At 48.6% G+C, this 13579-nt stretch overlaps 1 protein-coding gene and 1 long non-coding RNA gene across 18 annotated transcripts in view; one reads left to right on the top strand and one right to left on the bottom strand.

Annotated features, from left to right (window-relative positions):
* The window catches only part of PLEKHM1 (pleckstrin homology and RUN domain containing M1), a 47539-nt gene extending 43957 nt beyond the window's left edge, over positions 1-3582 (bottom strand). For 2 of the 7 annotated variants that reach the window (XM_072746955.1, XM_072746958.1), the window contains exon 1: positions 3411-3563. Coding sequence is in view for 1 of the 7 variants with exons in the window: in XM_072746960.1 (XP_072603061.1) it covers positions 438-488 (51 nt within the window). In the remaining 6 variants the exon portion in view is untranslated. Of the gene's footprint in view, positions 1-437; positions 581-3175; positions 3389-3410 lie in introns of those variants that run through there. The other 5 variants (XM_072746957.1, XM_072746954.1, XM_072746959.1 and 2 more) reach the window with 5 other exon arrangements.
* The window catches only part of LOC140597725 (uncharacterized), a 41092-nt gene continuing 30411 nt past the window's right edge, over positions 2899-13579 (top strand). For 4 of the 11 annotated variants that reach the window (XR_011999600.1, XR_011999598.1, XR_011999604.1 and 1 more), the window contains exons 1-3: positions 3610-3855; positions 3998-4101; positions 10276-10777. This is a non-coding gene — a long non-coding RNA (uncharacterized lncRNA). Of the gene's footprint in view, positions 3159-3609; positions 3856-3997; positions 4102-10275; positions 10778-13579 lie in introns of those variants that run through there. The other 7 variants (XR_011999608.1, XR_011999606.1, XR_011999601.1 and 4 more) reach the window with 4 other exon arrangements.

Genomic DNA, 13579 nt, shown 5'->3' with positions numbered 1-13579 from the left:
CTCCATTTTATCAAAGAAAGCCTAAAACCAACAAGAAACAATCTTGGCCATCAGATCTGTAGCATACCAAAGGGGCAGTCCCAACACACTCAGGTGCCACATCTCTAACAGGAGGTTTTATAAATGGAAACTGGCACTGGGACCCCGACTTTCCCAGAAAGGACCACGGAGCTTGCTTCCAGATTAGTGGAGCTTGCTTCCAAGAACTGCCCTGTTCCCTGGCCAGCCCTGTGGACACTCCCAAAGTCCCCCTGGAGCACAGGTCCTTTCCGTGGTGGCTAGGCTTCAGAGCTGTCCTTTCTTAAATGTTCCAACATGAAGTTAGGAAGGAAGTATTCTGCGTGATTTTGTTACATGGCTTCTATAAACATCCAATTTCACTTCCTCCAGAGACTAAGGAAGAATGAAAAGAGGAGAAGGGCTCAGATGAGACTTACTTTAAAAGAAGAAAGGGATGACCTGGCTTCACGGCTTTCAAAACACTCCATTCATCAGTAAACAGCAACCTCCTCTTCTCGGACACTTCCCCGCCATCCATGACAGCCTCGTCTCTATGGCCTGAATCTGATCCTGCACCTGGCTGTGCAGAACAACAGGCTGGTGTTTAAGCCCTCCAGCTGCTTTACCAGGTGATGAGTCAGGGTTTTCAGTTGGAAATGAATGACAAAGTTATCATCTGATTCAGAAAGGCAGCTGATCCTTAGACGTGTGAGTGCTGAGTGAGTAAACAGTACCTCCTTCTACCTGAAGAGAGCTGGGGTTCTGGACAGGAGTCCTGTGAGGGATGGGATGTGTGTGTGTGTGTGTTGGGGGCCAAAGGCAACTAGGCCTTTGAGGCACCTGAATATCAGTTGGAGGGCAAGAAACTTCTAGCTCATGATTCCCAGTCTAAAGGCTAGTGGGTGAGGCCAGAAATGTGAAGTCTATGAACACTGGGTATCTTTCTTTCCTCCTTCCCTCCTCCTATTCAACAACACCCATCTCTCCCATATTCTTTTCCTCCTCCTCCTCCTCTTCCTCCTCCTCCTCCTCTTTCTTTTTTCTTTCTTTCTTTCTTTCTTTCTTTCTTCTTCTTCTTCTTCTTCTTCTTCTTTCTTCTTCTTCTTCTTCTTCTTCTTCTTCTTCTTCTTCTTCTTCTTCTTCTTCTTCTTTTAAATATCTCTTTCTTTGAGGAGAGCGAGAGTGAGCACACTCACATGAACGGGAGGAGAGGCAGAGGGAGAGGCAGAGAGAGAATCTTAAGCAGGGTCCATGGCCAGCATAGGGCTCAATGCAGAGCTCTATCTCATGACCCATGAGATCAAGATCTGAGCCAAAACCAAGAGTCAAACACGCAACGGACTGAGCCACCAAGGTTCCCCACATCTCCTTCATATTCTTGTTCCACATCCCTTAGGATTCTAGTAAGGACTAAACTCTGAATGAATGAAAGCAGAAACTTTGCCTGACTCATTCAGCTTGCATTTCTAGTGCCTAGAAGAGTGCATGGCACATAGTGGTGCTCAAAATACACTTGATGAATGAACAGATGAATAAAATAAAAAGGCTCAGGGCAGGGTATCTCCATTTCTGACACTAAGAAGTGGAGGTATACAACATTTCAATGGTAGGGCCACTGTGGAACCCCTGCCATTACACCAACCTGCCAACTGGCTGAAGACCCTTTCAGATATATCACACCTCCACGGAGGGATATTGAAGGTAGACAGGCATTCAATTTTCAAAGAAGTGAGACTATAAATGGCAAGCAAAGACAATGGGTCCTCTTTGGGGCCCTTTACAATTACTGTCAAACAGCCAATCCCTTGGGGCCTGGTCACCAGAACTTAGAGGGGATGTGTATCCAAAAAGCCGAGGAAATTATAAATTATAAATAGTAACAAATGGGCCTGGGTGCCTCAAGAATGTCTAGCTACTCTGGGGGAACTTGGCTCTCTCAGTTCTAGAGCAATCAAAATGGTCAAAACTCAACGATCCAGCACCTACAAAAAGAGGAAGCAATTCAAAAGCCTCCACAGCCACCTACCCATCAGCTTCCCCAGGATCCACTCACCTACACTCTTCACAACATGTAACATCACGTCTAGTACTGTGTTCCCTGTGTTCAGTACTGGGACTAACTTGCAATCAGCTCTGGCTGGGAGGAGCCCCGGGGAGGGTCGTCTCTAAATGACAGGAAAACCTTCATGGGCATGGGTCTGTGACCACAGCCAACCCCACATAGTGCAACCCCCTGAGTTCCTACAGATTACAGTCCAAAAGGAAGTGATAAGCTCCACTGTCCCAGGCTGAATGAGTAGCCATCCCTCACCTTCCAGGTATTTGGATGATAAGGTACCATTGCAGCAGCCAACACAAGTAACATAATATGAATGCTAGAAACACAATCCTTGAGGACAGGTGCAGGAGACCAGACATTCAGGAAAACCTCTTGAACCACGGGACATAGATCTCTACTCCTCCACACTTACTTACCATCTGAGGCCCTGTACCAATCGAGCTACTCAGTAACTACCCGGCTCTGAAAAAGCACCTGGATTGGCTGTTGGGGGGCAGCAGGTGGGGCTGGCAAGAGACTGCACTAAGTTTTCAGATCACATGGGGACTGCATTAAGGGAAGAATGGGCACAGAGCTGAGAGGAAGAGGTGGGGGCACGGAGACCTCATTTTAAGAAGATTGGGTTGGGGTGGTTGGAACTGGGGTGGCAAGAGTCTGGCGCAGTTTAGCAAAGATGAAGTGTTCTCAGGATGGCTGCAGGTGGAAAGAAAGTATGTGGTGGGCTGGGAAGTGAGGGGTTGAGTCCGTGTGGACAAGAAGATGCATTGAAGACTTGGGATAGGGCTGAGATCAGAGCTATCAAGAAGGGGTGAGCTCAGCAGGGCATCCGCTTGGATGGCAGGCATTGAATAAGGGGGGGTGGAGGTGGGGTGTTAGGGCTGAGCAGACCTTGGGGGACTGGGATAAGAAAGCTGAGTCAGAAAAGGGGAAAGCCAAGGCGGTGGGGCTCAGAGGAGGTTGGCGTGGAGCACCGGGATTGCCACAGGGGCTGAGGGGTGAGGACGTGATGCTTCAGAGGGCGGAGGAGGATGTGTCTGCGCTCGGGGTTGGAACTGGACTACCAGGGCTCAAGAGTGTGGCTGCAGCAGCAACACCAGAGGTGAGGGGTGGGGGTACGTGCTGGGCGCGGGTCCCCGTCGGGAGAAGATGGAGGGGGCGGTCAGCAGGGGCTGTGCGGGCTGAAGGCTCGGCTCCGAGGGGGCAGGGTGCGGGGCTGGAACGGGGAAGGCAAAGGGTCCTGAAGCAGGACGGCGCAAAGGAACCAGGGGGCTGGGACCACGGACCGCGCCCGCCGCCCGTTCGCATCTCGACCCCGCTGCCCCTCCCCCCTTCCCCCTGACCCCGGACTCACCAGAGGGAGCGGGGAGGGGGCGGGGGTCGCTCCTGGCCGCTGCAGCCTCTGCGCCTCTGACCGGACGCGCGGGCCTCTCCGCCACCGACACCCGGAAACTGCGCTCGCGGCGCCTGACGCCATCCCGGCGGTTGGGCGCTCGGCCCCGCCCCCGGCCCGCGGAGCCAATGGCGGGGCGGGAGGAGCCGCGGGGCGGGGCCAACGTTCCCGAACCCGAGTTGGCAAAGGGCCAGCCGGGGAGCGATCTGGGAGGCTTGCGACTCCACTAGGGAGAGGGAGATCCGCCTGCTGAGGTGAGGCCACTAAGCGAGGTCACCGATGACGACGTAAGCGGAGCTTGGCCTAACGCCCGCCTCTCGCAGTGTCTGCGTCACCTAGATCCCGGCTTCTGGGTTCCTGATCTCGCCTGGCCGCAGCCCCATTGTGTAACCTTGGCCTCCTGAGGGTAGGTTCCCCCTGGTAAAAGCAGACCAGTGACGTCTACGCTATTTTTGCCTCCCTGAGGGCATGGGCGCTGGTGGTGCTTCCAGCCCGGGCGCTCTGAGGAACAAAAGTGTACGTGTTTTGACCATATCTCATACCAACAGGGCGTCTTTAGCTCCCCGCTCCCTCCTCCTGGACTTTCTGCTGTACCCGCCCATCAGCCCCTGAGGCAGGAAGCTCCAGGATCTGCTTCTTCTCATCTCGCCAGGTACTTGTGTGTTTGCTTTCCTCGGTAGAGTTGACGTTTCTTTTGCAGGTGGACTCAGAACAAAGGGTCCAAAGTGTGTGGGAGGGGGGATGTCTGCTTTGGTCGCTTCTCACCTGCAGGCTTTGGTCCAGCGGGGAGCCTGGGGCCTGAGTGTGGGGGCAGTGCCCGGCGGCAGAGGTACTACTAACTGCAGGTCCAGGGGGACTTTGGGAGTATTTACAGGGCTGGCCTGGGAACAGGGAGCTCTTGGAAGCAAGCTCCACTGACCTGGGCCAGGGGTTCTGTGGGCGTTTCTGGGAAGGTTCGGGTTCAGTGCCCGGTGCCGTTTATAAAAACTGGCTGGTGGAGATGTGGCACCTGAGTGTGTGGGGGCAGCTTCCCTGGTAATAATCTCTCCGGGAGTGAGAACCACTTCTCGGTTTTAGACTAGATGAGGCTGAGAGCATTCAGTATGGTTAATAGTTGAGGAGGGCGAGCCTCGGTGTCCATCCGAAAATGCATGGATAAAGAAGAGGTGCTGTATGTATACAATGGAATATTACTCAGCCATTAGAAACGACAGATACCCACCATTTGCTTCAACGTGGATGGAACTGGAGGGTACTATGCTGAGTGAAATAAGTCAATCAGAGAAGGAAAGGGAGGTGGGCGGGGGGGTGGGGGTGACTGGGTGACGGGCACTGAGGGGGGCACTTGATGGGAGGAGCACTGGGTATTATTCTATATGTTGGCAAATTGAACTCCAATAAAAAAATTAAAAAAATAAGATAAGATAAAATAAAATAAAATAAAATAAAAATGGTTGAGGTGTGGGTAGCCCGGTTGGCTCAGCGGTTTAGCGCGGCCTTCAGCCCAGGGCCAGATCCTGGATACCCGGGAATGAGTCCCCATCAGGCTCCCTGCATGGAGCTTGTTTCTCCCTCTGCCTGTGTCTCTGCCCCCCACCCCCCGTGTCTCTCATGAATAAATAAATAAAATATTTTAAAAAATAGTTGAGGAGGAAGTTAGAAATAAAGAGATAGAGGCAAAGTATTTTCTGGGTGTTGAACAAGGTGGAAAGTAAGGGATTTACTAGGGAAATCCCATTTCCTAGGCAAAAGGATAGTGTTTCTGGTAATAATTAGCACACCAATACCATCAGTGTCTTGACTCAAGCACGCCCTCCCCCAAATGGAGCAAGCAAGCAATATTCCTCAGTTCTTCCAGTTTTAGTATGTGTGCTGCCGAAGTGAGCACTATTCCTCAGTTCTTCCAATGAATTTTTGCATAGCCACTGTCTGCAAAAGCTGTGGGAACCCCACATAGTAATCTTTTGTCTGTTTTTTCAGGAGCCCAGCCCTTGTCTCTTGGTCTTCTCTTACTTCTCAGGCCTCTCAGCCCCTCTGCTGGTCTTCCTCTCTTCATCTTGCTCTGGTGCATTTTCACCATTCATGGGCCATGAGTCCACAAGGTAGTTTCCAGCCAGAAAAAAAATTTCACACTGCTATATCATTTGAACAGTCATAAAGTCACATGCAAAGAGAAGAGAGTTTGAAGGTTATCCTGGAAGAGGCAGCTTTTATCTGAGTCTTGCAGGTGGATAGAGGGAGGGGCATTGCAGGTGAAGAGACTGGCAGAGAAGTGGCTGGTGTGTAGGAGTGCAGGCTGAGCTCAGGGGAGGTCCCCAAGAGTGGAGAGGAAGTTGGACATAAGAACAGAGTAAGGGGATGGGGCTAGGATGGGAGGGGTGATAAAGACAGATTGGGTGAGGGGGGAAAGGAAGGATGCAGACACAGCTGGAGGCCTGTGCAGGAAGGGCTCAAACACTAGCAAACTCAGCTCACAGGCCACTGGTCTGTCAGCTTAGATTTCAAGAATTCCACAGACTTATTTAAAAAGCCAGGTAGGAGAACTGCAGGTGTCTGAATTCCCTGCAGACAGGTCCAAGGTGTAGATTCCTGAACCCCATCCCTTCCCTGGAGAGTCACTCTGGGATGGGGTCCAAGAATTTAGGCCTGACCACCTCTGCTGTCCTCTGCCCTCAGCACCAGCGGATCCAAAGCATAAGAAAATGTAAGAACCTTTGTCTTATTTTAGAAGCTGAGGGGTAAGGGATTATTTGGCAAAAGAGAGCTTCTATTGTTGTTTGGGACATTTGGGCAAAAGAGAAGCTTCTATTGTTTGCCAGATAGGAATTGTGATTGGTCCTTGTCAACCACTGGGAAGGTAGGTTGCCATTGTTATCTTCAATAGCACAGATAAGAAAACAGGCTTCAGAGAGAGGCTAAGTAACTTGGGGTCCCAGGGCCTCAGAACTAATAAATAAATGGTAGAGGGAGGACTCTCACCCAACTCTAATTCTAATTAGAGAGTTAGCATAGTTCAGTGGCAGAGCAAGTGGGCTTGGGAGGCGGTAATGCGTAGGTTTGAACACCAGCTCTACCCCATACTGTTTACTGGGCCTTCCCTACGCTAGTGTGGGCGTTCAGGACAACCAAGCAATGTGAGGCTATGGTTTTCACAGGCCCCTTGAGATATAGCACTGAAGATTGGCAATTAGAAAACAGAAGTAAAGGCACAACACACTCTTAGCCTCTTAGCCTGAGGCAGAGGGGCCAGAGGGTGTGACTTCAGGTAAGTTCCCAAAACTATCTGAGCCTCAGTTCCTCATCTGTAAATTGGGGAAAATATCAGTTGACCTGAGGATTAAGATAATATCCTTAGGAGAGTTTCTGGCCTGCTGGAAGTACTTGAAGATGACTAGCTATAGGGCACCTGGGTGGCTCAGTTGGTTAAGCCTCTGCCTTGGGCTCATGTCATGATCCCAGGGTTCTTGGGGTCAAGCCCACAACAGGCTCCCTACTGAGTGGAGAGTCTGTTGCCCCTCCCCCGTGTCCCCACCCTCGCTTATGCCCTCACTTGCTCTCTCAAATGGATAAATCTTTTTTTAAAAAAGATTTTGTTTGTTCATGAGAGACACACACACATGCAGAGGCAGAGACACAGGTAGAGGGAGAAGCAGTCTCCATGCAGGGAGCCTGATTTGGGACTCGATCCCGTGACTCCAGGATCACGCCCTGGGCTGAAGGCGGCGCTAAACCGCTGAGCCAACTGGGCAGTCCTGGATGAATAAAATCTTAAAAAAAAAAAAAAAAAAAAAAAAGACTAGCTATATTATTATTAGAGTTTGGGCTAATTCTCACCTTCCCAATCCAGTCAGATCTGTTTTTAACTGCTTTCTGAACACTGGAGTGGGAGCTTTATTTATTTATTTATTTATTTATTTATTTATTTATTTATTTATTTCATTTTTTGAGAGCCTTTCTTATTTGAACCCCAGATACATCCTTACTTGGCAGCTGACTAAAGTCATCAAACAAGGACTAATGCAACCATTTCTCTCAAAACTGGAATAGCTAATGTTCCCCCTGGATTCTGTTGTAGGAAGTTGGTTCTTCCCCCTCTTTTAAAATATGGGGTTAAAGGGTTTTTAATTATTAATTTGTCAATTATACCTCAATAAAGCTGGACAAAAATAATGAATTTTTAAAACTCCCCAATAGTTATTATTATTATTATATATAGTTTACAGTTCAAATAGTATGACATCAAATGGTGAGGAAACATAATAACCCACAGTAGTTTCTTCCCCTTGACCATCCCCACCTTCCCTTCTGAGCCAGCTCACTGGGCCTGCTTACTTCTAGCTGAATCTTCTGATGCTTATCTCCCCACCTACCTTGGCAATTCTAGCTTTGGATTTATCCATTTTAGACACTGTCTGTGGACTTCCTATTATCACAGGCAAGGAGTTCTTTAACACCCCAGTCCGTTCTTGGGGTTTAATTATGCCACTCTTTCCTGATAATTGATAGTGTTTACAGAATTGTGATTACGTAACTATTGTTCGCCTCCTAGTTACAGCTCCAAGCAACCCAAAAAGATGACTTTTGAGGATGGGCTTTCTCTACCTTGGTGTAGAGTTAGAATGATGAATGACCATGTTTGCAGTCTTGGAGCCTGCGTCCTTCAGAGCCTGAAGCCAAAGGAAAGCACAGTTGAGGGATTGATGGGGAGAAGATGACTTGTTTGAACCCTAGATACAGGCAGCTTTAAGTACTTAGGCTTCCTGGTTATATAAGCTGATTAACTGTATGACATTTTTGGTTCAAATATATTTTAGTTGGATTTCTTTCACTTGGAGCATACAGAGCAGTGACTGATACATATGGTCTTCATAAATTTGGGCAAGTTATACAAGCAGTATATGTAGGTATATGTATATGTATGTGTATATGTATATGTATGTGTATGTGTATATGTATATGGATATGTACATGTATATGTATCCTGACCAGCACAGCTCACGACACTAGGTTCCCTCTCCCTCTGCTTTTATCAGTCAGAGCCTGAGGTAGCTTGACATTGAAGAGTACCATTTAGGGACTGGAGGAAGCAACTTACCATGAGTCACTGCCCTAAAATATATTTTCCATCCACATGCCCGTATCTGGAATTCAGTGGTGATGGTGGCATTCTTTAGGATTTATCCTGGCTCTCTTCAAGTGGTTCTCCTTTGCAGTGAGAAGTCTGCAGGGAAAGATAGCAATTAAGGTAGAGCATCTTGGGCCAGTTCTGCTTTTGCCCTGAGATCTAGCAAAACAGATGATGAGAGGGGCCAGGGACCTTGTGGAGCCGTGGGAGCTCTGATGGTCAATTTCACTGTTCTTCAAATTGTCCCAAGTCCATGCAGATCCCCCACTAGAGTCGTGCCTTTTGACAGCCTCTCTCTGAAGATATTTCAGGCAATCAGAATCTTTCCAGTTTCAGAAGACCTCTAGAGAAAGAAATTTCACTACCCTGTTGTTTAAGATTCATTCATTCATTTATTTATTTATGTATTTTGAGAGGGAATGTCAGGGGAGGGGCAGAGGGACAGAGAAAATCCTCAAGGAAACTCCCCACTCAGTGCAGAGCTCCACACAGGCTGATCCCAGGCCCTGAGATCATGACCTAAGGTAAGATCGCTCAACCAACTGAGCCACCCAGGCTTCCCTCACTACCCTGTTTTGATGTTTAACTTGTAGAAGCCCTTACTTCTGGAGGTCCCTATAGGAGGCAGTGGATACAGTTTTTGGTGTAGACAGGATCTAGGTACAAATTCCTGCTCCTAATGGCACAGTCCCTATGCAGGCTATGGGGCAAACTCATAGTACTATGTGTTGACCTTTAGGAGGTCAGTCTGTATTTCATAAGGAAATCATATGTGGAGAATGAAGAAATGGTCTAAAATTCATCCAGTCAGATCCCTGAGGCATCAAGTGGGCAGGGTCTGGTACTAGGCATTGGGGAGAGGAAGATGGGATTCTTGCCTCATCAGGGTTCCTGACCTAACAGATAACTGCGGTGGGGCCTTCACATTGATGGTGAAGGTGATGGTGCTATCTTTCACTCTGTTGCATTTACAGGGGACACCTAGAAGAGCGGGGCCTTGGTGTGTAGACTCTAAACCAGGACTCGGTCACATCCTGAGATAGACAGGATTATTGGCCCTCCCTGCACCCACACTCTTGCTGTGTCTCTCTGTGGGCAGAGTGTACTTTCCTGTCCCCTGGCTCGGGGATTGGCCATGTGACTTGCTTGGACCCATGGACTAGGCAGAAATGAAAGTATGACAGTTCTGTGTCTAGGCTTGGAGAGGCCCAATGAAGTTTCTGGTTGGCCTCATATGCTTCCCTCGGGTTGCCACTGCCTCTTCAGCCTGGGCCCCAGAGCCCACCCAGGTGGAAAAGAGCTAGCTAGCCCTGCTGGTCTGCAGACTAGCACGGAGAAGCAGTGCTGACCCAGCCAGCAGAGCATTCAAGTACAGCTGGACCAACCATCCTGTGAGAACCGGTATTCCAGTTCACTGAGTTTGGGGATGGTTTATTAGTTAGCATTGTTGTGGCGAAAGATAACCAATACACGTACTCCTTTATTAGGCTATAGGTTCAGCCACTGTAGTAGAGACCCAACACAGCAGTGGGTTAAATAAAAAAGAAGCTTACTGATCTCTCATATAATGATCTGATTAAGTACTGTAATCCAGGGCTAGTTTGGTGGTTCATGTGTCAGGGAGCCAGGCTCCTCCTATTTTACTGCTCCACCACTGTAGGGTGTAGCCCTCTCTACATGAAGCCTTTGTGTTGTTCACAGGTTGAAGTCTCCATTTCCCTTGGCCCTGTAAGCTGAAACACTCCACAGTGTGGCGCCAGACCCCTCTCCAGTGCTACACTGGAACACATCAAGGCTCACCTTGAAGCACCATTCCTGCTTCTGCTTCAGACTTCAGGACCTTTCCTCTTCTTGAATGGGTGTGCCTCCTCCCACACCCCCAGGGGGTGCCCCACCACTGTCGCCCAGGTCTCAACAACATCTCACCCTGACTAGGACCTCAGGAGCCAGAGCTGGTCATGCCTGGTGCTTCCCAGGACCGAGAGGCCCTGATTTCCATAGTGGCAGCAGCCAGCCAGTGTGACCCTTTGAGACGCCAAGGGTGAGAATCTCAGTCGTGCCTTTTGGTCATCTTCAGTCTGTCTTGCCCTGCCTCTCACACCCTCAAATCCCTGCTGACCTCTGGTCCTGAAGAAGCCAGGGAACCTCTGCTCCACCTCCTGGTTCTCTTTGCACTAACTACGTCAGTAGTTTGGTGAGTTTGGTGAGTCTTGTTAGAATGGTCCCTCTGTTTTGGAAATCAGCTCAGGAGGGGTGGGCATCTGGATGGTAACAGATTCTTTCTCTAAACTCTAGCCAGGCTCCTCTGAGCCCTCTTCTTGATTCAACCTTTTGGCCTGTGAAGACTTGAACAAACACTAACGTTGTTTTCAGCAGCTCATGACCACTGCCCTAGTAAGACCCCAGTCTCCCTTAAAGTGCCTGCCCGTGAAACTCAAGGCTGTCTAAAGAATTTCCTGCTTATTCCAGCCACCACCTGAAGATAGGGCCCCTGTTTCCCAGCTTCTGTGAGAGAGTAGGAGTCTAGCTTTGGTAAGTGCCAGTTAGCAAATCCAGATGGTTTCATATGGGCTAACCCCCTTCCTGCCTTTTATAATCTTTCGCTTCTGACTATGGAACCCCTACTCATTCCCTTCCCTAGTCCCTCAATCTCCCTGTGCAATACTCAGTCACCTCTGTACTTATCTCAGTTGAGTTCCGTTCACGATGAACCCTTTTCCCTGTGCCACTGCAATATTCTATTACTATGGAAATCTGTCTGGATGACTTTAAGTAGTGCCTGGTTTGGTTTGTTTTTGACAGGGGAGATATTCAGGATCAGCTTTTAAAATTAATTTGCTTATTTTTCAGGATCAGCCTTTTATTTTTTTTTTAATTTTTATTTATTTATGATAGTCACATACACAGAGAGAGAGAGGCAGAGACATAGGCAGAGGGAGAAGCAGGCTCCATGCACCAGGAGCCTGATGTGGGATTCGATCCTGGGTCTCCAGGATCGCGCCCTGGGCCAAAGGCAGGCACTAAACTGCTGCACCACTCAGGGATCCGAAGATCAGCCTTTTAAAAAAGCATCCCAAGGATGTTTGAATTTAGAGGTCCAAAGGCCACACTTTTTAAAAAAGATTTTATTTATTCATGTGTGTGAGAGAGAGAGAGAGAGGCAGAGCACAGGCAGAGGGAGAAGCAGACTTCATGCAGGAAGCCCGATGTGGGACTCGATCCCAGGACTCCAGGATCACGCCCTGGGCCCAAGGCAGGCGCTCAACCACTGAGCCACCCAGGGATCCCCACAAGGCCACATTTTTAGGAACTCTGTTTCCCTATGGGCACCGTTTCCTCTGGCAGCCCTTTTGAATGGGGGCTATGTTTTCTCAGATACCTCACTGCCATTAGTCCATCCAGCTTTCATTCCAGTGAGAACATTCTGGAGGCCAACCTAAGAATCAACTCCAAGTGCTTCTCCAGTCACCTCTGGGGATGACTGCATGTGATTGGTATCCAGTATCTGGTACCTTAACCTGCTGCTCAGCTAGAATGACACCTTTTATGTTTATGTTTCTGAGTTAGCTAACTCTCCACCATGTTACTACTCCATGGAGACAACACCTTCCTTTTAGAAAGACTTGAACACCCACCCATTTGTTAGATAGTATTGGTTGGCTCTTGCTACCCACTTCTATCCCTTTCTTTGCAGGTGCTAGAAGCCCACAAACCACATTTCACAGATTCCCTTGACAGCAGAGTTCTGCCAATAAAATGTACCTGTGTGAAATCTAGGAGGTGAAAAGGAGGTGGAAACCATTCTTTCCTCCTCTGCAGTAGCAGATGTGCAGGCTACATGTTGGGACTCCATGTTGCCAGTCACAGGCTTGGGACCATGGAGGGCTGCAGTGACTTCAGCAGTGGGTTCCCGAAGTGTACTGACTTTTGAGTGGCAGCAGCAGCTTTGAATGTATGGAAAGCAGCTGTGGTAAAGTAACCTGACATTCACCACTGCTAGCCCCACAGTGGTGAGCATCCATTCCTTGAAAGACATTATGACCGGAGCTGATACAAGGGATGGATGCTTAACCATGTGAGCCACCCCGGCATCCCAGAAGCGGAGGGAGTTGTGCTTCTTCCACAGATTGCGCTTCATTATCCCTGTGCTTCATTATCTGTGTTGGTTGAGGAAGGCAGTAGTAGGTTCGGTGGTGGGTGGTGTTGGGAGAGAGCCTGATAGCACACATTGGACCCTCAGTGGAGTCAGGAGAGGCTAGTGGGGTGGTCCATGAGAAGGGGTAAGTGGCACCGCCAATATATTTTCTGAAATAAAGGACTGATGAGGGCAGTCTTGGGTAATTACCACCCTCACACATTTTTCTTTACCCTAGCCCTCCAGCCCCTCCCTGCTAGCTATCCAAGGGTTGGGATTATTATTTTTTTTTTTTCAAAGGAAAGGAACAAAATACCCCAATGTGAATTATCTATAGCTTGTATGAATGAAGAACCCCCTATGCCAAGACAGGGCATATATTTTGTGCATGAGTTTGAGCACTTGGGAAGAAAAAGCCCTACTGTGGAGCTAGGCTCAGTGATCCCAATATTCTGGTAACGCTAAAAATCTTACAAGAGGGGCCAGAAACAGATGATCTTCTATGGGCAGGTCAAGCATGTTGTGAATAACTTGTATTTGGTGAACCAGGGGAGAGAGCACCAGAATAAACTGCCAATTGATTTAATAGTCTGTACACCTGGAGATATGTTTTCCAGTTTTCAGACACTGATTTTATTGGGGAAACGAGGGGAAGATACCCCTATTCATCCTTCCTAGTGGGCACTGCCTCTTGTGGAAGTACAGTCTCCCACGAGGGATTCTAGTTTCAGGCCTGTTCCTCTCACCAATGGCCCTGTTACCTGTATATACATGTTTATTTCCATTTTAATTCCTTACCACATGGCTAGAATTGGTTATTAATTTATACATTTTTAATATGAGAAAAATAAGTATTTTGCAAGCAATGCT

This window comes from Vulpes vulpes, chromosome 2 (assembly GCF_048418805.1).
Source record: "Vulpes vulpes isolate BD-2025 chromosome 2, VulVul3, whole genome shotgun sequence".
Classification (NCBI taxonomy): Eukaryota; Metazoa; Chordata; class Mammalia; order Carnivora; family Canidae; genus Vulpes; species Vulpes vulpes.
The sequence above is the reverse complement of the archived record's forward strand: the minus strand, read 5'-3'. Positions and strand labels throughout refer to the sequence as shown.